At 39.1% G+C, this 25,293-nt stretch overlaps 1 protein-coding gene across 3 annotated transcripts in view; it reads right to left on the minus strand.

The window, feature by feature from the left end:
- Positions 1-25,293, minus strand: part of astn2 (astrotactin 2) — a 445,829-nt gene that overhangs the window by 82,197 nt on the left and 338,339 nt on the right. For all 3 annotated transcript variants that reach the window (XM_084114345.1, XM_084114344.1, XM_084114346.1), the window contains 3 exons: positions 4,993-5,117; positions 773-877; positions 133-312 (listed from right to left, as the gene is read on the minus strand). In XM_084114345.1, the coding sequence (XP_083970471.1) occupies positions 133-312; positions 773-877; positions 4,993-5,117 (410 nt within the window). The remainder of the gene's footprint in view (positions 1-132; positions 313-772; positions 878-4,992; positions 5,118-25,293) is intronic.

The following is a 25,293-nucleotide window of genomic DNA, read 5'->3' on the forward strand; positions in this document are numbered from 1 at the left end:
GGTTCAGTTAGAACTTGTGAATGGCTGCTGCAACCCTACCCAGGAGTGTAAATGCACACACCCTATGAAATGAAATGGTTTGTTTATTTAGTTTTATTTGTCTGTGAGGATACCCTCTTTCCCTTCTCTTACCTTTCTGGTACTGGAGCCAGAGCTGTTGCTGGGACTTCTTGCTGGGGAAGTAGATGTTGCAGGTGAGTTCAGAGCCATACAGCGCCTCAGAGATGTAATGACTGCCGTACTGCCGAATAAAGGCAAGCAACTCATCCCGTGTGCTGTCTGCCGTCAGGGATTTCAGCACCTTTGAAAAATCTGACCAAAGCACCACCACACATAGAGAAACAATGAATGTCCTATGTTGGGAAAATCTTTGATTAATGATTGTCAAATATTGCTTGCTTGTCACCATCTTTTTTCTTTCTTTTTTTTTTTTTTACAAATACTTTTTTGATGCAAAAAAAAAAAAATCATAAACTAAACTCCAGAAACATAATGTAGAGATCTGAAAAATACATTTCATAACCCCTTTAAAGCTGGACCCCATGAGTTATTGACCATGCATATGACGTTTTAAATTACGTATAACAAAACAAAACACGTGAATGTTTCTCAAAATATCTATGTGTTCTGTCTAAGAAAAGACACATGCATTTGGAATGAGAATTAACCCTTTGATGTAATTTTTCTTTTAAGTATAAATGCACTGAACACACACACACACACACATTAAGGAAGAGTATTCATAGGTTTGTTGTTTGTCTGTTTATGGTACCTGTGGACAAGGTGATGGCACTAAGCTTCACTCTATACAGGTTACTCCGCACTCTCCACTGTTGCATCATGGGATATCCCATGGCTTCACTGAACTGGGCATCTCCTGTAACACAAACATATATGATGTTGATTAATGTCTCGCTTCTACAACTTAAAAAGCTACATTTCAGACATAAATTGTTTCCATGAAAATCAAAGAGGTCTTCCTCAAGGAGGCAACCAAACAGAGTACCCTAGCAACCATTTTGCAAGACCTATATCTCTGTATCAGAACATTGTATAGAGATGGGGGTTGGCTCTTTTAAGACTCATGCTAGCAAACAGGACTTCCAACATGCTACACATGCTTGCTGTGAATAGCTACATGCTAATACCGATTAGGTAAGTGCTAAATCATGCCAAGAAAATGCCATCTGTGACAACTACCAACCACCTAGCAACACCATAGCAACCACACAGAACATCCTATAAACCGCCTAGCAACACCCTAGCAACCACCCATAATACCATAGCAACCGCCCAGCAACACCATAGCAACCGCTCAGAACAACCTACAAACCGCATAGCAACACCCTAGCAACCACCCATAATACCATAGCAACCGCCTACCAACCAACCAGAAGAACCTAGCAACCGCCTAGCAATCACCCAGAACACCCTAGCAACTGCCTAGCAACCACCCAGAATACCTTGGAAACCGCCCAGAACACCATAGCAACCGCCCAGTAAAACCCTACCAACCGTGCCGAGTTTTGCCATTGCAAGCACCACTCACATTTTCTTCAGGAAAAAGTTGTATGTTCATTCTAGTTGTATGTAATGTGCACTTGACGAAGTGTACTTCATATCTTTAAACTGTACTTGCAGATTATTCTCTATATGTCAGAATCATTTGTTAACAAACATGTATTCATTACTTCAATTAGCTAATTGTTTCTGCCTTAAATTATAAAATTGTTTAAATTAATAAATTTTTAGATACTGTGATTTGTATATGTACATTTCTGAAATATATAACTAAGACAGTTACCTCTGATAACAGATCACTCTAAATTGTAAAATGTAATGCATTTTCTGTAAAGCTGCTTTGAAACAATGTGTATTGTGAAAAGCGCTATATAAATAAATGTGAATTGAATTGAATTATATATTGATTAAATAAAAGGCCACTTAAGTGAACTTAAAGAGATTCTGTTTCTTAATACACTCAAGTAAACTTTGTAAAAAGCATGTAATAGGTGGGCTGATTTTTTAGCAATTCCAATTCAATCCCTGTTTTAATTCCTATATGGTAAAAAAAAAAAAAAAAAAAAGGTCAAACATTTTGATATCAAACATATTTACTCTGTCAAAACATTCTGTTGCAGCTGAATACCATAAATGAAAAACAGCACCCTAAAGAACAACTAACTAATAAACTAGACTAACTCATTTTTATTCCAAACATTATTAAAGACAAGTATACAGTCAGTAATACAATAAGAACAAATTAGCAAAAGCACAAATACATTCAATGAACAGAAATTGAAATCAAATGTAAAATAACACTGCATTTTTTTTGTTTATAAATAAAATATAGATTAATCCTTATTAAAGTAACAAAAGTTATTCAGTCAAGATTAGTCCGTGTTTTTCTTGTTCTTTTGTTCTTTGATTAACAGTAATGACACAGACGGCAGCAGGTTTATTAGGCTGCTGTCACTTTAAGACCTAATGCATGGATCCAATATACTGTTACACATGCGTTTACTTTCTCAACTGTTTACGTTCACTTTAGACATCACATAACCGACTGTGTTTACTAGGATATTTTGACATTTTTGTTTATATTTGTTGTTCAAGCGCAAAAAGATGCAAAAGAGAACTCAATTCAGTATTCGTGCACTATATGAGAGGTGGATGTGCTCAGCACAGAAAACAGCACGCAACTGCCGAAATTAATTCTTGAATGGTTAAAAACCACATTCAAATGTGCACACAGGGATCGTTAAGTGGGACAGAAATTTTAATTTTATAACAAGTATCCGATTCCTGACCATAAAGATAAGGTAGGTTAGGTAGATAGATGTGTGGGAAGTATAGGGCTACCTGTCATGCTGCTTATCATCGCTGTCTGACGGTAACCTCCTATGTCCAAATTTTGTCAATTTCATATTTTTTCACATCGACAAGTAAGCCTATCTTTGGATAATTCTGTCTGTTTTTTAGACAATAACGAGTGAAATAGTTAGGTTAGATACATTTGAGTAGGCCTGTTTTGTTAAAAATTGAATGCTTCGGTGCAGAATGAAGCCCGTGAGCCACGAAGGTAAATTTGCATGCAGATTAGGCTAATTTCCGTCTATTAGACAGCCTAGTCAGCTCATCGTTTTTTCTTTTGCATCACTTATAGCTCTTAAACCTTTAAAATGGAGTTTAGGAAGATGTATGTAACCACAGTCGTTAGCTTTGGTTAACTATTGAAGCCTTTTCTCTTGTCAAAAGGCTCAACGCGACCGCCGACTTTGTTTGCGTGCAGATTAATTTCCGCCTATTAGACAGCCTAGTCAGTTTATCGTTTTATTTTGGTATTGCATCACTCATAGCTCTTAAACGTTTAAAATGGAGTTTAGGAAGATGTATGTTACCACAATCATTAGCTTTGAATAGCTCTTAAAGCCTTGTCTCTTGTCAAAAGGCTCAACGCGACCGCAGACTTTGATGAACACTGCTGGCAGCAGCGACGTCTGTGTCCGTACCGTTCTAATCAATGACAGCGTAACCTCGTATCTCCCTGCTCCCAAGTCATGAATCTCGTATCTCCGATTAAACATGATTTTGGGGAAATGTTGTGTTAAAGTTGGTACACAACAGTATATGGTAAAATACCAACTTTAACGATACAATGTTTAATAACTCAAAAAATATGTCGTTTTTTTTTTTAATTTCCTAAAAAATAATGGTTTTGGAGATACGAGGATTCCGCCCGACAACAACGTTATCCTATTTGTATGGTGTGAGATGACAGCAGCACCCTCAAAACACCGCATCAGCCATATCACACTTATATCTTCACATGCTGACAGACGCAGTGATAGTGCAAATCTCATTAGGAACTGCTGCAGCAAAAACTGAGAGCCGTAATCAGCATTAACAACTCTCCACTCTCAGTCCTGGAAAAGACAAGCTGTTATTAAATTAGCCACTTGTCATCTGAGCCCACATTTATGTGGAGTCCACATTAGAAAGAACTGGAGTGAAAACAAATAAATGAAAAGACAGCTCTGAATTGGGAGTTGTGATCAAAAGTGATGTGAGGGGGGAAATGAAAGCTTTCTGCACGACTGGTTTTCCTCTCTCACAGTCATTGAGACAGAGAGCAGCCGTCCACTGAGCTGATGCTGCGATTACTGTCAGTTCCTCACGCCGTGCTCCATTTTAAAGGGGATTTATCATGAAAAACAGGAATTTACTAAATAATTTACCAAGTGAGAAAAAGAGCGTGAGAAAAGGACAAAAATAAACTTTGTTACATCCATGTTTTTAAAGTCACCATGAAATCAAAATTGACAATTCCAACTGTTTTATGGAATATTGCAGTATTTATTATAATTTGTTTGTGCACATAATTATTGTTTTAAACTCATATTCCTCGTAATCCTGAATCAAAGTAACTTCCCCTCACTCTTACAGCATCTCTTCTCTTCTCTGATGACGAGGGCGGGGCAACCTGTCAATCACATGAGATCCACCAATAGCAAACCACAACCATCCAATCAATTCCCCACAGACAAAATCAAGCCCTGCCCACATTTGTTCTTGTTCCAAAAGCGTTTAATTGGGATATACATCACAATAAGGAAGAAAAGACGATCGCAACTCATGCTGACTTTAACCTTTTTTCCCATTCTGTGCAAATCAGAGTTGTAAAAATGACAGCAATACTGAAGCCATCTGTTTTAGAACTATACAATTAATCACGTACAGTCTTGTTTGTTTTCACCATCCATCTTATTAAAAACTAGAGATGCCAAGCCTGTATGAATTAATAGGCCTAATTTAATTATAAGGAGTCACAGACATCTTCTCTTAACAATTGTATCTCACACGTTGTTTATTTAACTAGCTTGTGACATTATAAGTGGACCTCAGAGGAAAGTCTGTGAAGTGTAAATAGGAAGCCTGTAAAGCACTGATCCCTCAGAGGACGTGATAAATGAGTTGACGATGAAGATTCACCTGAGAGCAGCTGCAGGTTGGGCAGAGGCTCTGACAAAACTCCTCGACACTGTTCCTCCACCGGCAGAGGAATCACCATTAATCCGTCGGCCAGCTGCGGAAAATCCTTGATGAAGTTATTATCCCTGAAATACAAGCATACATCGGCATAAAACATCAGACAGATGTTAGACAGGTGTGTTGCTGGTGAGTTAGAATCAGTATATTTCTTATTGAAATGTTTTGCAAGGAATACAGTGAAGAGCTCTTACGTGTTGTTGTTGATTTATAAGCAAAAGTCTTTATTAAGACACGACCATGAAATATGATTTACTAGCTATTCCTAGTTAGATGCAGGTTTCTCATTCCTGACAGCGTTTTATTGGCCTGATGAATTTGCACATGCAGTCCAAGATGGTTCCTAAATATTTGAATCCCTTTTCCAGAATGGAAAAACTTCATATCGACTAAAAGTCCAGAAATCTAACAAACAGGGTCATGAAGAGATCCTGAAAATTGTCATCACATGCAAGGACAATTCAAAACAGTATAATGTAACAATGATTCATTTGCTCTGACATGCACATGTCCTCATAATTCAAATCGCTAAATAAACATACTAAACAAACTTTTACTATAATGTAAAAATGCAGAAAGATTTTAGCGTGGGTTATTATGGAGACAGGAGATAGAAAATATCATTAACTCTGTATAAAAACCATTATGCCTATGGAAAGTCCTCATAATGATGTGTGTGTGTGTGTGTGTGTGGTGGGGGATGTGAAAAAGAATGAAAAAAAGAGAAACAGCTGATCTTCTTTGATTCAAATTGAAATGGCCGTTGAGTAAATGCCAGCATATTGTTATCCACCTGCATGTCTTTATATTCTATCACTCGTGATACTGAGAGACATTTTGAAAAGCATGCAGTGATTGTTATGGGATTTTCATCTTCTTGACAATGAAGTGTAATTAGCCACCAATTGAATTCCCTCTCCAAACACTTCATCTATATAATTGAGATTTATACAAGAAACATCAATATCAAACTAGAAAAAAAAGTTTGTTGAGACAAACTTTAAGTTGGCTTGAGAAAGCCGGACCAGAGATTTTGAAGAAGTTTAAAGTAGTTTGAAGTTTAAAGTAGTTAAAATTTTGATTGATAGATTAGTTAGAAAGAAAGAAAGAAAAGTTAAAAGAAAGATTAGTTAGAAAGAAAGATTACTTTGAAAGAAATAAAGAAAAAAGAAAGATAGTAAGAAAGAAAGACAGAAAAAAGAAAAAAGAAAGAAAGAAAGAATAGTTAGAAAGAAAGAATAGTTAGAAAAAAAGAAAAAGATTAGGTAGAAAGAAAGAATGAAAGAAAGAAAGATAGATAGATTAGTTAGAAAGAAAGAAAGATGGATTAGTTAAAAAGAAAGAAAGAAAGAAAGAAAGAGAGAAAGATTAGTTAAAAAGAGAAAGAAAGATAGATAGATTAGTTAAAAAGAAAGAGATTAGATAGAAAGATAGATTAGTTAGAAAGAAAGATAGATTAGTTAGAAAGAAAGATAGATTAGATAGAAAGATAGCTTAGTTAGAAAGAAAGAAAGATAGATTAGTTAGAAAGAAAGAAAGATAGATTAGTTAGAAAGAAAGATAGATTAGATAGAAAGATAGATTAGTTAGAAAGAAAGATAGATTAGTTAGAAAGAAAGATAGATTAGATAGAAAGATAGCTTAGTTAGAAAGAAAGAAAGATAGATTAGTTAGAAAGAAAGAAAGATAGATTAGTTAGAAAGAAAGATAGATTAGATAGAAAGATAGATTAGTTAGAAAGAAAGATAGATTAGTTAGAAAGAAAGATAGATTAGATAGAAAGATAGCTTAGTTAGAAAGAAAGAAAGATAGCTTAGTTAGAAAGAAAGAAAGATAGATTGGTTAGAAAGAAAGAAAGAAAGATAGATTGATTGGTTAGAAAGAAAGAAAAAAGATAGATTGGTTAGAAAGAAAGAAAGATAGATTAATTGGTTAGAAAGAAAGAAAGAAAGAAAGAAAGAAAGAAAGAAAGAAAGAAAGAAAGAAAGAAAGAAAGAAAGAAAGAGAGAGAGATTGGTTAGAAAGAAAGAAAGATAGATAGATTGGTTAGAAAGAAAGAAAGAAAGATAGATAGATAGATAGATAGATAGATAGATAGATAGATAGATAGATAGATAGATAGATAGATAGATAGATAGATAGATAGATAGATAGATAGATTGGTTAGAAAAAGAAAGAAATCACAGATGTCTTCAAAATCCTGCTGCTAATTGAGTGTCATTATAATTACGGAGTGTCTATTTACACTAAGTGCAAATAGCCCACCTTGGCAAAGGCTATTTACACTAACTCCGCACACCAATATTTAGGGTTCAAATAGTATCTACCATATTTGCATTAAGTATAAATAGCATCTAACTACTATTTACACTTAGTGAAAAGAAAATACTGCCAATTTTACTGAGAGTAAATAGCCTCTGCCTTATTATAATGTGGGCCCTTTGAAACAAAGTGCATCTGGATGTGCAGCTGATTTCATTTCTATATGCTTCTTCCCAGACATTTCTCAAACTAGATCTGATGGACCAGTCCAGCCTCATATCAAGGCTTTCCTCAAGACACAAACAGGCAACAGGAAGAAACTGATTCTTGGTATAAGTAGAGTACTCAGTAAGCAAAGACTCAGAATCAGTTTTCATATCCACAACTGGCTTTTCCAGATTGGAAGAAAGACAATTTACATTATGAAATTGCTGTGTAAATACATGTTAGCCATCTCTGAGCAGCATTAAACACTTTGTGTAAATAAACATGAATGCCATTTCAACCTTTGCAGTGTAAAGATGTTTTTTTGTAGATGTTGACAAAACCTTATCGGTAATAGTCTATAGTTTTCTGAGTGGTTGAAGTAAAGTTAAATTTAAGTATTTGACACAAAAGACTCTTTTAAAAATAAAGGTTCCAAATGGGTGTTTTGGCATCGATGTCATAGAATAACCATTTTTGGTTCCTCAAAGAACCTTGCAGTCAACAGTTCTTAAAGGTCCTATGACATGCTGCTTTTTGGATGCTTTTATATAGGCCTTAGTGGTCCCCTAATGCTGTATCTGAGGTCTCTTTCCCGAAATTCAGCTTTGGTGCAGAATTACAGCCACTACAAGCCAGTCCCACAACGAGCTTTCCTTAGGACGTGCCATTTCTGTGTCTGTAGCTTTAAATGCTAATGAGGAGGAGAGAGGCGGGGCAAGGTGGAGGGTGGGGGTGTGGCCTTTAGTTGGTTTGTTTATGTATGCTGTCACAGTTATTATCATGTAGCTAACACTAGCATATGTTGTTGGCTTTTCATGTTGCTCTGATTTGCTATCGTTCTAAAGCTGTATTAGCATCTACTAAAAAAAAGACTTTTTTTTGTCAGAAATAGGGGTACAGTAGGAGTCCATTTCTGTCCCCCAAGGTACAATCTACACTAACGTACCCCATAGGGCTTATTATTGGACCTCAAGGTACATATGCACCTTTTTGAGGGTCAAAAAGCATTAAAGCGTTTCTTTTCTTTAATTAAAGGTTAAGGTACAATATTGTACCCTTGAGGGTACAGCCCCAGTGAAGGTACAATCATGTACTTTATTTTCTGAGAGTGTATTAATGTTAAAAAATAAATAAATAAAAAATCATAAAGTGAAATTTTCATGCCATGGGACCTTTAAAAGAACCATTTTTTCTTAGTGTGAAGAACATTCCTAAAATTCTTAAGATCTCTCTTCCACTATAAAGAACCTTTTGTGGAATGGAAAGGTTGTTAAAGGTTCTTCATGGAACCATCAATGCCAATAAAGAACTTTTATTTTTAAGAGTAACCTTCAACTGGATACTTCTAAATCCATGCTCCAGTTGCCTTAGCGACTTAGCGAGAGCTGTGAATCTTGTCGAAACACGTGCTTGACAAGCATAAGGCCCTTTTGAGGACATGTGGAAAAAGGTAGAGGAACTGTCTGTAAAATGCCAAGTTAGTTTGGAAAAAGTAGAAAAGAGGCAGCAGGTTACGTGAATCCGTAATTACTTTCTTAACTGGTGCACATAGAGACATTTTGGGTGACAAGGAAGCCTCTAGGAAAGCTTTGATTATATCCAGTGATTGACTGTGGGTGAGAAGCAAAGTCATTTCTCTAACAGAAATGGTAAAATTGCACAGAATTCAAGCACTTTCCCCTAAAAGCAGCACTTTCTTACATGAAGAATCTTTTCCTCATTTGCTGACAATTTGAGTCAAATATTAAATATTTGAAAAAACATGTGTTTTATCAGACCAGAGGAAAGGAACGGGGGGAAAGAGACTTCTTTCATTGAATTTGTAGTCCTGCATGTGATTGTCAGCACTTAAGCTGATCAAAATCCATCTGGGAACAACAATGGGAGATGAGCAATTGAAGAGTCTTGATTTGTAACTTAAGGCTGAAAGGGTTTTGTTTAGGATCCATGATGTGAAGATAGAGAAATGAAGCATAGACAACAAAACATGAGAGCACAGGGAAATATGACCTGGGAAAACAATCCAATAAAACAATAGGGAAGCAATGGCCACAATATGAAGAATCAATCCAAGCTGTAAACAGACTCAAACAGGCGGAGTTCAGAGGATGGAGGCTCATCAAAACACATACAAATCCACTGAGAAATCCAGGCAGGGGTCAGAGCACACAAACAAAACCAGTCCCAGATAGAAATCCCAAACAGGAGAGATCATGTCCAAAAGGGAACTAGGGTCAAAACACAGACAAACCAATAACACACAACACATTTTTTATATGCAAAGTTCAGACTGAACAAAAGTTCAGACTGAGTGCTTAAAAAAGTCAATTAGCCAAATGGGAAACAGCCTATAATTACAGGGAGGTGGTTACCCATTCAGAGGCTGTCATGAGTATTGAGTCAGGATGGGCAAAATGAATAATTATGGACGAGTTTGACAGACATTTATCAGCAAACAGAATCATCAGAATTGATTCATAAACATTATTATGAAGACTTCAGACGCCCCAATACGTGTGAAGAGACGGCACCAACTCCTGCCAGGACTTCAGATGACGCAAACTCTGAATCAACATGCAATTCAATGAGATCCTTAAATTATTACATTGTTTAAATGCATTTTTTTTTGCATACATTATTGAATTGTTTAATACTTTTTTTTTTTTTTGCTAACTGTGATTTATACATGTACAGTTCTGAAATACATAACTTATACAGTTACCTCTGCTAACAGATAACTCAAAATTGTAATGTGGACTCATACATTTTCTGTAAAGCTGCTTTGAAACGATGTGTATTGTAAAAAACGCTATACAAATAAATGTGAATTGAACTGAATTGAATTGAAGTGGACATGGTGATGGAAATAAAAATGAGCTTGGAGGAAAAAGCTGTATTTCAATGCTTTTGTGTTCGCTCTCATAACATTTTCCCTCTTTTACAAAAGTATTGCGTGCCATTGTGCGCCTAAAATCCCCCATGATAAACACACACCTGAATGCAAAAGCGACACCTATTTCAAATCATGTGCTTCATGTTGCGCTCACTGCCGGCCAGTAGGTGGCATGATGAGGAGAGAGCGAGGAAGGCACTATTGTTCCTATGAGGAATTAGGATGGTCATGTTTTTAAGCATTGGTCCATGTGAACACATGCCATGAGTGCCACATTTTCAAGACACTCATAAAAGTGTGCTTCTTTTGTTGATGTTTTACCCGAATCTCAGTGAACCCATAGATGAAGTGATCCATGATCCTCTTTGATGGTTAGAAGAGTCTCCTGGTTAAACTTCAGTTTGATCATGAATTATTCCAGCAAAACGTTCTGGCGTGATTTGGTCTACAACTCACTGATTTGTTCTACTGACAGTCCAGGGAAAATGCAAAAACCCGACCAACTCCAGAGTTCAAATAAGTTTTTCATTCTTTTTCTTAACTGTCCAAATTGAGCGTCTCTAGTGACACACAGAGTTCTTGGACTAGTAGTATATATGAGACGCCTTTGAAATTGTTTGTTTCAATCACAACCGTCACTTTTGAAAGGAAAGGCAGAACCTGCTGTTCCTTCCGTCAGTCTTTCATCTTTTATCTATTACAATCAATAGTACAGGAATCTTCCGGAGACACAGTGAAGCACTGCTGGAAGAGACACCATCAAAACTACACCATCTTACTGCAAAAACATCTCTCTCCATTGACCGGCATTCACAATTCCAACCTCCGAATTCTGATAAAATGTTATTGCAAGTATAACATTCAAATATCATAGCATATGTCATATTATAGTAGATGTTTTACTGTTTTGGAGCATGAAATGGACATATTTTAAAGGAACACTTCAACTTTTTGGGACTTTGGCTTATTCACCATATCCCCCAGAGTTAGATAAGTCCAAACATACCTTTTTCATCTCCGTGCGTGCCGTAACTCTGTCTGACGCACCCACCGCTAGCCTAGCTTAGCACAAAGACTGGAGGTAAATGGCTACAGCTAGCATACTGCCTAGAGCCCTGCACGGGGCAAAACATCCAGCCCTAACCGAGACCTGGCCCGTGGTGTTCAAGCCCTAATCCGGCCCCAGCCCGAAAACTTCTGCAATTTTTCAGCCCGAACCCAACCCGAGACCAACATCAATATCACTTTGAGCTCTCTCTGACGCGCTCTCTCTGATGCGCGCTGTCTCTGCTAGACGCACACACAAGACGCACACACATACACACACACGCTACTAGGTAACATTTTATTATAGGCCTCAAACATAACTACCACCACCTACAATTATGCCCACAAATATTAATACAGACTGTCCATTACAGAGAAGCATAAGCATGCAGTAGAGAATATTATATAGCCAAATGTGATCCAGCGGTAAATAAAGATTTACGGCCTACCTTTTTTTGATGTCAAGTAACTTTACTGAAGAACAACGTTTCAAAGAACTCTTCGCCAACTGGCTAACGTTAAATAATAATAAAAATATAATAAAGAAAAAAAAATCCGTTGAACTGAGTAGGTTCATTCACTGTTTATTTGTGATCGTTGTGAAGAAAAAGAATAGCATCCACTGTTGAAGGCTTCAGGCTCGGTAATTAAATCAAAACTCTTTCAAAATGCAGCTTTTCCTGAAGTATTGGGAACTTTTAGTGACTCCTTACGCTCCAACTTCTCCCTGATGCTCTGCATGGTCATAATGCGTTACTCGCGTGATCGCATATTGCGTTGCATATTTATAATATTAGCCTATCAATATAACAATATTCCATACAGTAGCCTGCGCTCTGCGTGTATATTATGGGCACGATGAAAGGAGAAAAGCTAAATGAGCCCGAGTCCGACTAAAGCCCAATCTGTAAAAAAAAAAAAAAAAAAAAAAAAAAAAAAATTTTTTTACCCGACTGCTCCCAATAAGAGACAAAATAACGCCAACATTTTCCTATTTACATGTTGTGATTTGTATAGTCACAGCGTGTAGAAATAACATGGTCACATATTCTCAGAAGACGAAGCACTGCTACTTGGGCGGAGTGATTTGCTCGCAGCGCCTGAGAAGCCCCGTGGTGAGGAGCATAGAGTTCGCTCAGAGTTGGAGTAAATCACTCCGCCCAAGTAGCAGTGCTTCGTCTTCTGAGAATATAGTTCCCAGTATTGACCAACTTTTAATTAGTTACACACAGAAAACAACAACAACAACAAACTCCACAGGAAGAACAAAAAACAAAATATTAAAAAAGACACATCCCTCAATGTTTCCTCTTCAGCAAAAATAAATGTAACCATCAGTTTTCACACTTTCGTTGTGAAAAAAGCATCAACACTGTTAATTAAAGATTTATTGTGCACTTTAGTTCTTGTAATGGGGACAATCTCAGGAGGATGAACAAATAATGTTTTTGTTTTTTTTGGTCATCACATTAAAAATAACTGGAAAAATATTGTGTGTCTTATTACAGACACTGTGTTTATTATTCAATCGTTCCCATTAGCTTCAAGTTTTTATTGGAATCAGTAAAACTGGTTTATTGGCAAATTAGGTAAGTGTGATAACTGCATTAAAATACAAATACAACATTAAAAAGTCAACCATTGATGGGTTTGTGTCGATGTACAGCTCACAGTTTACTGGAAATGACCCTAACCCTAACCCTAACCCTAACCTTAACCCTAACCCTAACCCTAACCCTAACCCTAGTGCAGTTTATTACAAATAAAACAAAACATGAAACAAAAACATGGCATGTTCACACCTGTGAACAATGAACAGACAATTAACCAATGACAAGACACATGGCAGGATCACATGACAAACAGGGAATCACATGACAAGACGCAGCAACATGACAATGACATGAAACGTGACCAAGACAAGACCAAATCATGACAATTATAGATAGATAGATAGATAGATAGATAGATAGATAGATAGATAGATAGATATATGCAACAATGCAAACGACCAGTAGATGTCACACCATTGTTAAGCTGACCTGCATCTATAAATGATGTTTTTCTCTTCCTCTCATTCTGTCTGCCTGTCTTTCTATTTGTTCTGCCTTTCAAAGTGCTTTTCATTAGAGTCTAAACCACAAGAGTCAGATGGAGTCAGTCAGGACACGCTTTACTGGAAGAGCGGAGAGGAAACTCAAGGGCAGATCAGAGAGGGAGGCCACAATATAAAGATTACTCACTCGCTCTCACACAAATCTATTGATTACCAAATTAAATCACCCTGAGTCTGACCCGCAGAGAGCCAGTCAGCCTAACGGATGTTCACAAATAAAAGTCGGAGAGTATGGATTTTCCTCCTAAATAACACTCTGTCCTTGTCCCCTTGTTATTAATTATTTTATCCACACTAAGCAGAGCCAAATGTTTCTAATTCTGCCACGAAGCGACAGGTTTCACTGAGCAGGCAAAGTGTCAAATGTGCTGCCTTTATTAAGACTAACTGGTGTTCTTGTGTTTCTGTGGAGGTAATAAACTCAAGGGGCGATGGACTTACCTCCAAACGTCTGTGCAATTAAATCGGCTGCTTTATTATCAAGATAGCTATCTGAAAACATACTATCTGCAAACGTAACTCATTTCAATAACTTGCTCAGCAACATTTTCGTCACACAACTGCTCTGCCATGACAGTAGCTGGCTTGAGAAAGGAAACTACTCATGACATACAGTACAGGTCAAAAGTTTGGAAACATTACTATTTTTAATGTTTTTGAAAGAAGTTTCTTCTGCTCATCAAGCCTGCATTTATTTGATCAAAAATACAGAAAAAAATGTTATATTGTGAAATATCATTACAATTTAAAATAATTGGTTTTCAATTTATTATACTTTAAATTATCATTTATTTCTGTGATGCAAAGCTGAATTTTCAGGATCATTACTCCAGTCTATCACATGATCCTTTAGAAATCATTATAATATGATGATTCATTATCAAAGTTGGAAACAGTTCTGCTGCTTAATATTTTTTCATAACCTGTGATACTTTTTTAGGATACTTTGATGAATAAATAGTAAAAAAAAAAAAAATAATTTTTTTTTTTTAAAAAGCAATTTTTTAAAAAATAGAAATATTTTGTAACAACAATATACACTACTGGTCAGTAATTTGGGGTCAGTAATTTTTTTTTTCTTTCTTTTTTTTTGAAATAAATCAATACTTTTATTCAGCAAGGATGTTTTAAATTGATAAAAAGTGATAGTAAAGAAGATTTATATTATTAGAAAATATATTTTTTATTTTGAATAAATGCAGTTCTTTTGAACCTTTTATTCATCAAATATATTAGGCAGCAGAACTGTTTCCAACACTCATAATAAATCAGAATATTAGAATGATTTCTAAAGGATCATGTGATAGACTGGATGTCACATGTGACACTGAAGACTGGAGTAATGATGCTGAAAATTCAGCTTTGCATCACAGGAATAAATTATTTTTTAAAGTATATTCAAATAGAAAACTATTATTTTAAGTTGTAATAATATTTCACAATATTACTGTGTTTTTTTTCCTGTATTTTTGATCAAATAAACGCAGCCTTGATAAGCATTAGAGACTTCTTTCAAAAATATAAAAAAAATCGTAATGTTTCCAAACTTTTGACCTGTACTGTACATTATTATTAGTATTATTGTTATTATTATTTTACATTTACATTTTGTCATTTTGTCATTTTGTCCAAAGCGACTTACAGTTTAGGACTAAGTTAAGCGAGTCATCGTGAAGAGGCAAAAACAATACAAGAAGACAAAGTTCAGGCATTGTTCAGAGTAGCATAAGGGAGGATTAGGAAAGGATTTGTATTTTTATTTTTATGAGGTTAAGTGCTCACAGAAGAGATGAGTTTTCAGTTTTCAGTTTCAGTTCAGTTTCAGTTCCCTTTCAAGGGAACTCGCGTTGCGTCGAGAATGACGCTATGGGGAACGCTTTGCGTGATGACGTCTTGAAGCACATGTAAAATCAGTCCAATGGTGTGGCGGAACGTCAGAGGCGGGTGACGTCACGTACCAGGAAGCTTCCCCCGCCGTTCTTTCTATGAGGCTGCTGAGCGGGAGCAGCCTCACTCCTCTAGAAAGAGCGCTGAGCACCGTGCCACTCAGAAACAGAGCGTGTCCTCCCGTGCTCCCCCACAAAAATCTCGGGGACACGGAGGGCGCGCTCAAACCCAGCAGTCCTCGAGGGGTAAAGCGGATCTGCGGACCGTTATTACCGCCAAGAAGGCTGCTGGGAAGAAATCCTGACGTCCGAGGGCTCAGGACTAATGAGGGTAGTCCCCCCCGAAGCAGAGCGGTTAACACCTCTTTTTACGGTGCCCGTCTCTCTTCGGTACCCTCAGGGGACCGTTCTGCTAACCCTGCCGCCTCAGGTGTTACAGGGCGCAGCGGTCTCCGGCGAGCACATATCTCAAGGACCACCCGGAAACGTAGTGGCCTCGGGATGCCCGCCCCCTCCGAGGAGGGTGTTAGAGCAGTCTGTTCGATCGTTCCCTGCCGGTGCGCCGTTACAGGGCGACGAATTGACTGCTCAACAACAACAAAATCCAGAAACCAGTCTCGAGAGGCTGGTACCTCTAGTAGAATCTTTGACAGCGTGGAAGCTACTGTCAAATGTTTCTCGTTGGGTCCTGCAGACCGTGGAAAAAGGGTATCAGATACAATTCAAAAAACGCCCACCTCGGTTTATGGGGGTCCTGCCCACAGTGGTGGGCCCCGAGCAGGTTCTGGTCATGGAACAGGAAGTGAACACTCTGTTAGAGAAAGGGGCCATAGAATATGTACCTCCCTCCGACAGGGAAACCGGGTTTTACAGCCGGTACTTCATTGTTCCGAAAAAGGACGGGGGATTGCGTCCCATTTTAGATCTTCGAGTTCTGAACGATTCAGTCATGCAGCTCAAGTTCAAAATGTTAACATTGAGACAGATCGTGCCACAGATCAGGTCCGAGGACTGGTTTGTCACGATAGATCTCAAGGACGCATATTTCCATATTTCCATCCGTCCGTGTCATTGGAAGTTCCTGAGGTTTGCTTTCGGGGGCAAAGCATACCAATATCGTGTTCTTCCATTCGGCCTAGCTTTATCATCCCGCACTTTCACCAAATGCATGGATGCAGCTCTGGCGCCGCTGCGCCTCCAGGGTATTCGCATCATGAACTACATCGACGATTGGTTGATTTTAGCTCAGTCGCATCAGTTGGCGGTTCAACATCGAGATGTTGTTCTCGCCCACATGAAAGAGCTGGGGTTACGGCTGAACGCCAAGAAGAGTGTGCTTTCTCCACTCCAGAGGACCACTTTTTTAGGCGTGGTTTGGGACTCGGTGTCGATGCAGGCGCGCCTGTCACCGCCACGTATAGAGTCCATCCTTGCAGCTGTGAAAAGTGTAAAGCTAGGCCAGCTACTCACTGTCAAACAGTTCCAGAGACTGTTGGGTCTCATGGCAGCAGCTTCCAACGTGATACCTTTTGGACTGCTGCACATGAGGCCCCTGCAGTGGTGGCTCAGGACCAGGGGGTTTTCCCCGAGGGGGCAACCCATTTCGCACAATCAAGGTCACGCGGCGATGCTTACGTGCCCTGGTTATGTGGAAGAAACCTTGGTTCCTGTCCCAGGGCCCAGTGTTGGGAGCTCCTTGTCGTCGCAAACTGCTAACGACGGATGCTTCCCTCACGGGTTGGGGAGCGATCCTGGAGGGTCGCTCATCTCAAGGTCTGTGGGAAGACCATCATCGTTCCTGGCATATCAATCGCCTAGAGATGTTAGCTGTCTTCCGGGCTCTGAGGAGCTTTATCACAGATCTCAGGGGACACCATGTGTTAGTACACACGGACAACACGTCGGTAGTCGCCTATATCAACCACCAAGGGGGTTTGCGCTCGCGCCCGTTATCCAACTTGGCACGCCATATCCTCTTGTGGTCCCAGGGGAAGTTACTGTCACTCAGGGCAGCTTACATCCCCGGGGTCCAGAATATAGGAGCAGACACTCTGTCGAGACAGGGGCCGAGGCCCGGGGAATGGAGGCTCCACCCCGAGGTGGTGGAGCTGATATGGAGGGAGTTTGGCCAAGCTCAAGTGGATCTGTTTGCGTCTCGAGAGACGTCTCACTGTCCACTTTGGTTCTCCCTCACGCATCCAGCTCCTCTGGGACTGGATGCTATGGTGCAGACGTGGCCGAGGCTACGTCTGTACGCTTTTCCCCCAGTTGCTCTGCTCCCGGGAGTTCTGGAGAGAGTTCGCAGGGACCGGGTTTGCCTGCTTCTTATAGCCCCGCGCTGGCCGGGCAGAGTATGGTTTCCCGATCTTGTGTCACTCCTCGACGGGCCTCCTCTGGAGCTACCCGTCAGGAGGGACCTTCTGTCCCAGGCGGAGGGCTCGATATTTCACCCCCGCCCAGAACTGTGGAACCTGTGGGCTTGGCCTCTGAGGGGGCCCAGCTCATAGAGTCAGGTCTCTCAACTGAGGTTGTTGAGACCATTCTACAGTCCAGAGCTCCCTCCACGAGGAAACTTTATGCCCTGAAGTGGAGAGTCTTCACTTCTTGGTGTAGTGACCGTCGGTTGGATCCAGTCAACTGCCCAATTGGTACAGTTCTGGAGTTCCTGCAGGACCGGTTCACTGCAGGTCTGACCCCGTCCACCTTAAAGGTTTATGTGGCGGCCATAGGTGCTTACCACATTCCTTTGGGTGGAATGTCTGTGGGGAAAGACCCTTTGGTATCTCGTTTCCTTCGTGGCACTTGGAGGCTGAGGCCTGCAGTTCGCTCTAGGGTGCCACCATGGGACTTGTCCATTGCATTACAAGGCTTGTCCCTGGCCCCCTTTGAGCCCATTGAGGAGGTTCCTGAGAAGTTTCTAACTCTGAAAGCTCTTTTCCTTCTTGCTATTTCTTCTCTCAAGAGAATAGGGGATCTGCAAGCATTGTCGGTTGCTCCGTCATGCTTAGAGTTTGCTCCGGGTATGGTGAAAGCTTTTCTACATCCGAGACCGGGTTATATCCCCAAGGTCCCCACTAATGTGGTCAGACCTATTGTTCTGCAGGCCTTTTGTCCTCCTCCTTTTCAGAATGCGGACCAGGAGGCTAATAATTTGCTTTGCCCAGTTCGGGCGTTAGACGCTTATGTCCACAGAGCTGCCCTGTGGCGTAAAAGTGATCAATTATTTGTGTGCTTTGGGTCTCCTAACAAGGGAGGTCCAGTGTCTAAGCAGAGGATGAACAAGTGGGTGGTCGAGGCTATCTCACTTGCTTATGAGGCGACTGGGCAGCCTTCTCCTATGGCTGTCCGGTCCCATTCTACAAGGAGTATGGCGGCCTCTAAGGCCCTTATATCAGGAGTATCATTACAGGACGTCTGTGATGCGGCAGGCTGGTCCTCACCGCACACTTTCGTCAGGTTCTACTCTCTGGATCTAGACTCTGCTCCAGGGTCTCATGTTTTGTCTTCCTAGTGCTGCTCACCAGATTTCACACGGGACAGACACTTGTAGCTATGGAGGCGTTGGTATAGACGTTCCCCATAGCGTCATTCTCGACGCAACGCGAGTTCCCTTGAAAGGGAACGCCTCGGTTACGACTGTAACCTCGGTTCCCTGAAGAGGGAACGAGCGTTGCGTCGCCCTGCCATATCTCCTTCATGCCTGTCAGCCCGACTTCAGACTATACGAAGCTTTCGTTTTCTGTTTCAGGCCGGCTTTTATAGCTTCCTGGTACGTGACGTCACCCGCCTCTGACGTTCCGCCACACCATTGGACTGATTTTACATGTGCTTCAAGACGTCATCACGCAAAGCATTCCCCATAGCGTCATTCTCGACGCAACGCTCGTTCCCTCTTCAGGGAACCGAGGTTACAGTCGTAACCGAGGCGTTCTCTGAGAAAATGAAATATTCTTCAAAAGAAGAGATACTGGTTTCCACAACCATGAGCAACACATTCCCATTATGAATAGGACCTACTACATAATGAGTTTCCATAGAAACCTTTGTGTTCATGGACACAAATAATGATAAAAATAGCAACAACATTCACATATTTAATAAGTGCAAATAAGTGATTAAATTCTGTGGAAATCTGTTGCCGCAGTAACTGGAAATTAATCAGAAGTGCCATATGGGAACGTTATGGTAACTACAACCAGCACGATTTGTAACATCTTCCATGAACCACAATAAACTCAAAAGTCTGTAAATCACTTCAGTTGCATCCATTTATTTATCATATGGCGTATTCATCTGGAGTCAAATGCACTAAATTCACCCAAGCTTAAATACTGCAACTTCAGTGATTCATTTTCCAGGATTAAAGGCAATTAATATGAAAGCTATACCAATGACTGGCAATTAAGCTGAACTGGAACTAATGATGGGAATATAATGTAGTGATTTCCTTGAATTCTCCAGTCTGACTAATGGGCTTTAAAACACAACAATCACACACTAGAGTGTCTTTCATCTTCTCTTTACTTGAAACTGAAGACTCACAGCACGGTCTCTAGGCACATCTCATCATAAACTCACAGGTGATAAAACACTTTCTGACGCTCTTACTGGAATATTCTCTCATCTCTCCGCTGTTTGCTTACTCTCAACGGAGAGAATCCTCAAATATAGACTTTATACAAATTCCACTCCTTTACACCAAAGTGATATGTACAGTTATTATAAAAACATATCATTTTATGAATATTTTTGTCGGTCAACAATGCTTTGTGAATGCAATCTATGATTTAAAACAAATCATTTTAATTTCTCAACAGATTGGAAAATTGATGGTGATTTTTTTTATTTTTTAATATGGTATATGAACATGGTACATGTGGAAATGTGGATCTATAAAGGTAGAGACAGGGGGAAATGTCATATTTGCAGTAATGCAAATAAAATCTCATGAAAACATTTACACCCCAAAATAAAAAAGAAAGAGTAGAAGAAGAAGAAGAAGAAGAAGAAGAAGAAGAAGAAGAAGAAGAAGAAGAAGAAAGAAAGAAAGATTATGTTTTGGACAATTAGGATTTGTTTTGCATTGCAAAATATTTTCTTGCCATGTGATTTTGTGTAATTCTGTAATTCTCTCATGATTTTCATTAGAGTCTTATTATTATTATTATTATTATTATGTTTTACTGCTACATTAAATACATTATTTAATACAATGACTTGTTTTTAAAAATCCCCATGGCAGCAGTGCAATAAATACCATGATGCAAACATCCTCTACAATTCATACAATTCATCATTATTTTGTTCCCACATGGGAAAAATCTAAAGTGTCAGTCGTGCGAGGCTCTGGAGTGTATAATTCTCTCAAACAGGTCCACCAGTGTGTGTGTGTGTGAGGGCATGTAGTTTAGTTGTTGATGCAGGTCACTGCTAAAAGAGACAAAACAAAACATGTGTGTCTGGTAGGGAATGACTCTTGAGTCTTGAATATATTCAGGACTCGAGAGTCTTCATTAGAACATCCAGCTCCTGGTTTGCAATACTCTGGGCAGTTTCTCAGTGGATTTTCTGCTCTAATTATGAGCTGTCCAGTGGAAATCACATGAAAAACAACAGTCTGCAACACTGTAAACATGCAGGTTTGCACTGACTTGTCAATTCTACTCTAATCAACAAACCAACTGCATCCTGGAACTTACAAACATGTATATATTTACATATACACAGCAATTTATATTCCATACTCATCTAAATGTAGACGATCCATAGACTTTTTATTCTTTTTATATACAGCTAGTTATTCATTCTATAGCTTAACCTCTGACCCTAACATTTCTGCATTTACAATTACAAAAAAATGTTTTACTTTAGTTTTATACAGTTTTTACAAGTGAGGGATTTCTTGTCATTGAATCTGACAACCCCATTTTGGGGACGTCAGATTCAATAGATGAATCCCAGACTGCAACATAGTGTCGGCCCAGATCCGGTCCACATCCGGCTGACACGATGGATGGATGGATGGATGGACTGAACAAATCACACATGGCACGACAACAAACTGTATTTGGTTGCTTTTGTCCAGAATGAACTGTAGTAACGTTGTGCAACAGCTCAGATGTCTAATTATACACAAGACTAAGGCCAGAGTTTCTGTGTATGAATGTGAACACATTTCACTAGAATATAAGGTTGCCATCCAAAATACTTGCTGAAGGATGTAAAGAACTAATCCACACTCTCTTGTACATTTAATCAGTGTTGCAAACCAATGTTAAGTCACATTAGTGTTAGTGCTAAAGGATCTATCATAACATAATGTCAGATGGCTTTGGTTATTTGATAAAACAGACAGGCTCTCTTCTGTTAGCAGAGATCTATTAAAGTGACTGCATCTAACACAACAACCATCAACATTGCTTGCAATTTATGAGTGAAAACTGTTAGTACACCAATTTTACTTTCAGCGTGTATACTCTTTCAAACACTGATTTTTGTAACATTTTTGCCATTCTCAACACAAGTGAGCTGATGCTGTCCATGCTCATTTCTACCACTAGAGGGACAACTCCCTCTGTAAAAATCAACAGAACACCATTTGTGTTTATAGCCTGTTCTACAATTCATTCAGAGTAGAGGTTCCCGTTCTCAAAGAACACGACTGTTTTCAATCAAGGTAAATAGCGAGTGAAATGTCAAACAAACGCATGTCTGTTCAATATTAGACGACATTAGGTTTTATGACAACCCGATCTTAAAAACCTGATGGCAGACGTGCATCCTTCAAACAGGCATAATGCATTGTGCAAAATTAAAAGCAATGATGTGAGGTGATTGTCATAAACATGACATTTCATATTCAGAGACTTTCAGAAGCCATCATTTGTTCTGAGCCGCTCGCTCAACTGACCTGTGAAGTGACAAACAATATTCCTAGTTCTTTTGTGTGCAATCAATGTGCCATTCAAAGTCACTGCCCCACTAAATAATGACATATTTCTGAAACAGCCCACCTCGCCTGCTCACACATGATGAGACAAATCATGACAAAATATGAGAATAAATGAGACAAATGACTCATCGCGTCCTGAAATATTTCTCTGGCTGTGCAAGCGTATGTGCTAATACTGAACTATGCCTAATGCAACAGGACACGTTACACTCGCTCTTGTGTTTCAGTGGGAGTTACACAATACACAAGTGATACATAAAGCAATAAATAAACACTGAAGTCCATCTGTGTGTGGAAAATGAGGCAGAAAAGTTCTGTCAAGCTATAAAACAACAATTTATTTCAAAACATTGATAAAACTCAGATGCCAAAGATAATAGAAAATGAGCATTTGTGTACAGATGCCTAAACACTTCTTGTGCCTGGAAACTGCTGTCCTGTTCGCTGGGTTGCACAGCTCTAATGTGAGGTACTAATGTGTCACTAATAGTTACAGTGATGCCAGCAACTCCAATGCCATGGGTTTGACTCCCTGGGAATGCATGAACTGAAAAAAAAAAACATGTAGCGTCTAACAAATGCATACATTTAAATGCATTAATATATCCTATAATGTGCATGTCAGACAAATGCATTTTGTCATTGCATTGTTAAGCCCCATTCGCCAGCGACTTTGTTGCTGTATGTCGCTAGTCCCAGTGCTGTCGCTCATTGCATGTAATCACAGATGGTATATAAAACTAAGATATCATTCTAATTTGACTAGGAATTAGAATTCTGCTGTTGGAGAGTGTTGTGATAAACTACAGTGCATTAAATCATTAACCAGATTAATGATCGATCAATCAACTAATTAAACTCACTCATACTGTTCAAAATGACTAAAACATCTTTGGAATTTGACAAATAATACATTTTCTTGTCCCTAATAATCAACATAATGCAGGGGAAACTGTAAAATGAACTATATCAGTGCTAAACTGTTCACTGCATCATATAATTAAAAACACACACTATCAGTGTATGAATCAAACTCACTAAGACTGCCGACAGTTTCATTTCCATGCATCATTTTATTATATCCATGTATGTGACTACTGACGGAAGTCGCCAGCCCTCCAGTGGAAATGAATGGGATTATGAATGATGAATGAATGATGTTGGTTCAACCAGTGTCGTGTGTTCGGTGACAGGACTACCCATTCGTCTGGACGGGGGAGTGTGCATGAAAATCTCTTCAAACTTTTTGTTTTCTGTAGTTTGGGAAATCATGCACTCAATGTTTAACCTCAGGTTGCTCCAGTGGGATTGTTCCTGTACTGTACTGTAAGTTAGTTTGTGTAACAGTGATGGATGGTGGTGTGGCAAGAGGGATTATTCCTGAAATATGCACACTTGTCCCTTATAAAGGGTCAAAAATGACTGCTTATTACACAGATGGGTGGATGACAACCTAAGCTCATTGGAAAAATGTGCCTCTACCTACATTTTAGCAAAAAAACATACCTATATACATACTATTCACTGCAGATTCCAGCTGAAATAAAGACTAAAAGCAGTAAAACACATTCCTTTTCATACAAATTATGATTACATGGTCAGATTATTGATTAATAAAGACGTTTCTTGCTCAGTACTATTGCACTAAATCCATTACATTTTGACGTAACATAAGCAGCTCCATATGTGTGTCTTTTCTGCTGTAGTAAACTTGCTCTGAAGCTCACCTGATACACTCGTGATGTGAAGCGCTCGGGTACGAGTCTGTGAAACACGAGTCCCGATAAAAGAGCTCAAAGACTCGTATAGAAGCAAGATAAAATGGCATGTTTGCTTCAGCAAATGTGTTTTTTATTTTTTTATCTTGCGTTTGCTTTTGTTATCACTATCAGGTTTAGGGTTTAATGTAGGCGCAATGTTCTTTTCAAATGCGACTGAGCATTAACCTTTAGCGCCATTCAATTCTGAACTGCCATGATATGTACAACACACAACATAACGAAACATTGCCAGATTCAGAGAAAACTGAACATGATTTTAGTGCCATTCACTGGACATTTCACTTTGAAAATGTCATGACACATGCAAGAAGCAATGTAATATAATTTTGCAGAAATGCCGCCACATGCACGTTTTTTCCAATGAGCCTGGGTTGGTGAGTGGAAGGTAGAACGACCATCACTTTGATGTGTCTATATTGCATTCAATAAAGCCTGCCAATAATCAGTTATACAAGGTGTCATCATTTATAGACCACAAAAATTCTTGTCTCTTTATTGTGGGCCAGAACATGAGAAATCAAGCTCACAGTTGAGTTGAGTTCCTTCCATTAGCAGCTGTCACAACACTTCTGTTTTACAACATTATCTCACCACAAGTCCATGTGTGAACGTTCCTCACATGCAGAGCTCAAATATTCGCATGCGTGCACCACTCACAGTTTGACTGGTGCTAAAGATACAGCATGTCCTTTTATCGCTTTGACAGCTAATTATTGGCAGGGACATATCCGGTTGGTCTGCCGTATTGTCAGAGACAAGTTGCGAATGAAATCGTTGAGCTCATCTGAGAGCCTCGGGCTGCTGTACAGAACAGATGGGCTTCCCCCTCGGGGCGTGTACATTTTTTCAAAGAACAGTGTGGAGATTTTATTGGCTTTTTCCACTTTTGCTTAATGGGACTACACTCCAAAAATATTTAATATTTATGCATTGATGAATTGCATACACAATTTTGGTATTATACAGTTTTAGAGTAAACAAACTAATAAACATAATGTGATGCATATTTGTCAGTCATGCATAAATGAAGTGGGTAAGATTTCTGCACTCAAAAACAAGGCATTGTTTATTATTAACATTTTACAGAGGACAGCTTTCTG

The sequence above is a fragment of the Abramis brama genome (assembly GCF_963993115.1).
Source record: "Abramis brama genome assembly, chromosome: 5".
NCBI classification, from domain to species: domain Eukaryota; kingdom Metazoa; phylum Chordata; class Actinopteri; order Cypriniformes; family Leuciscidae; genus Abramis; species Abramis brama.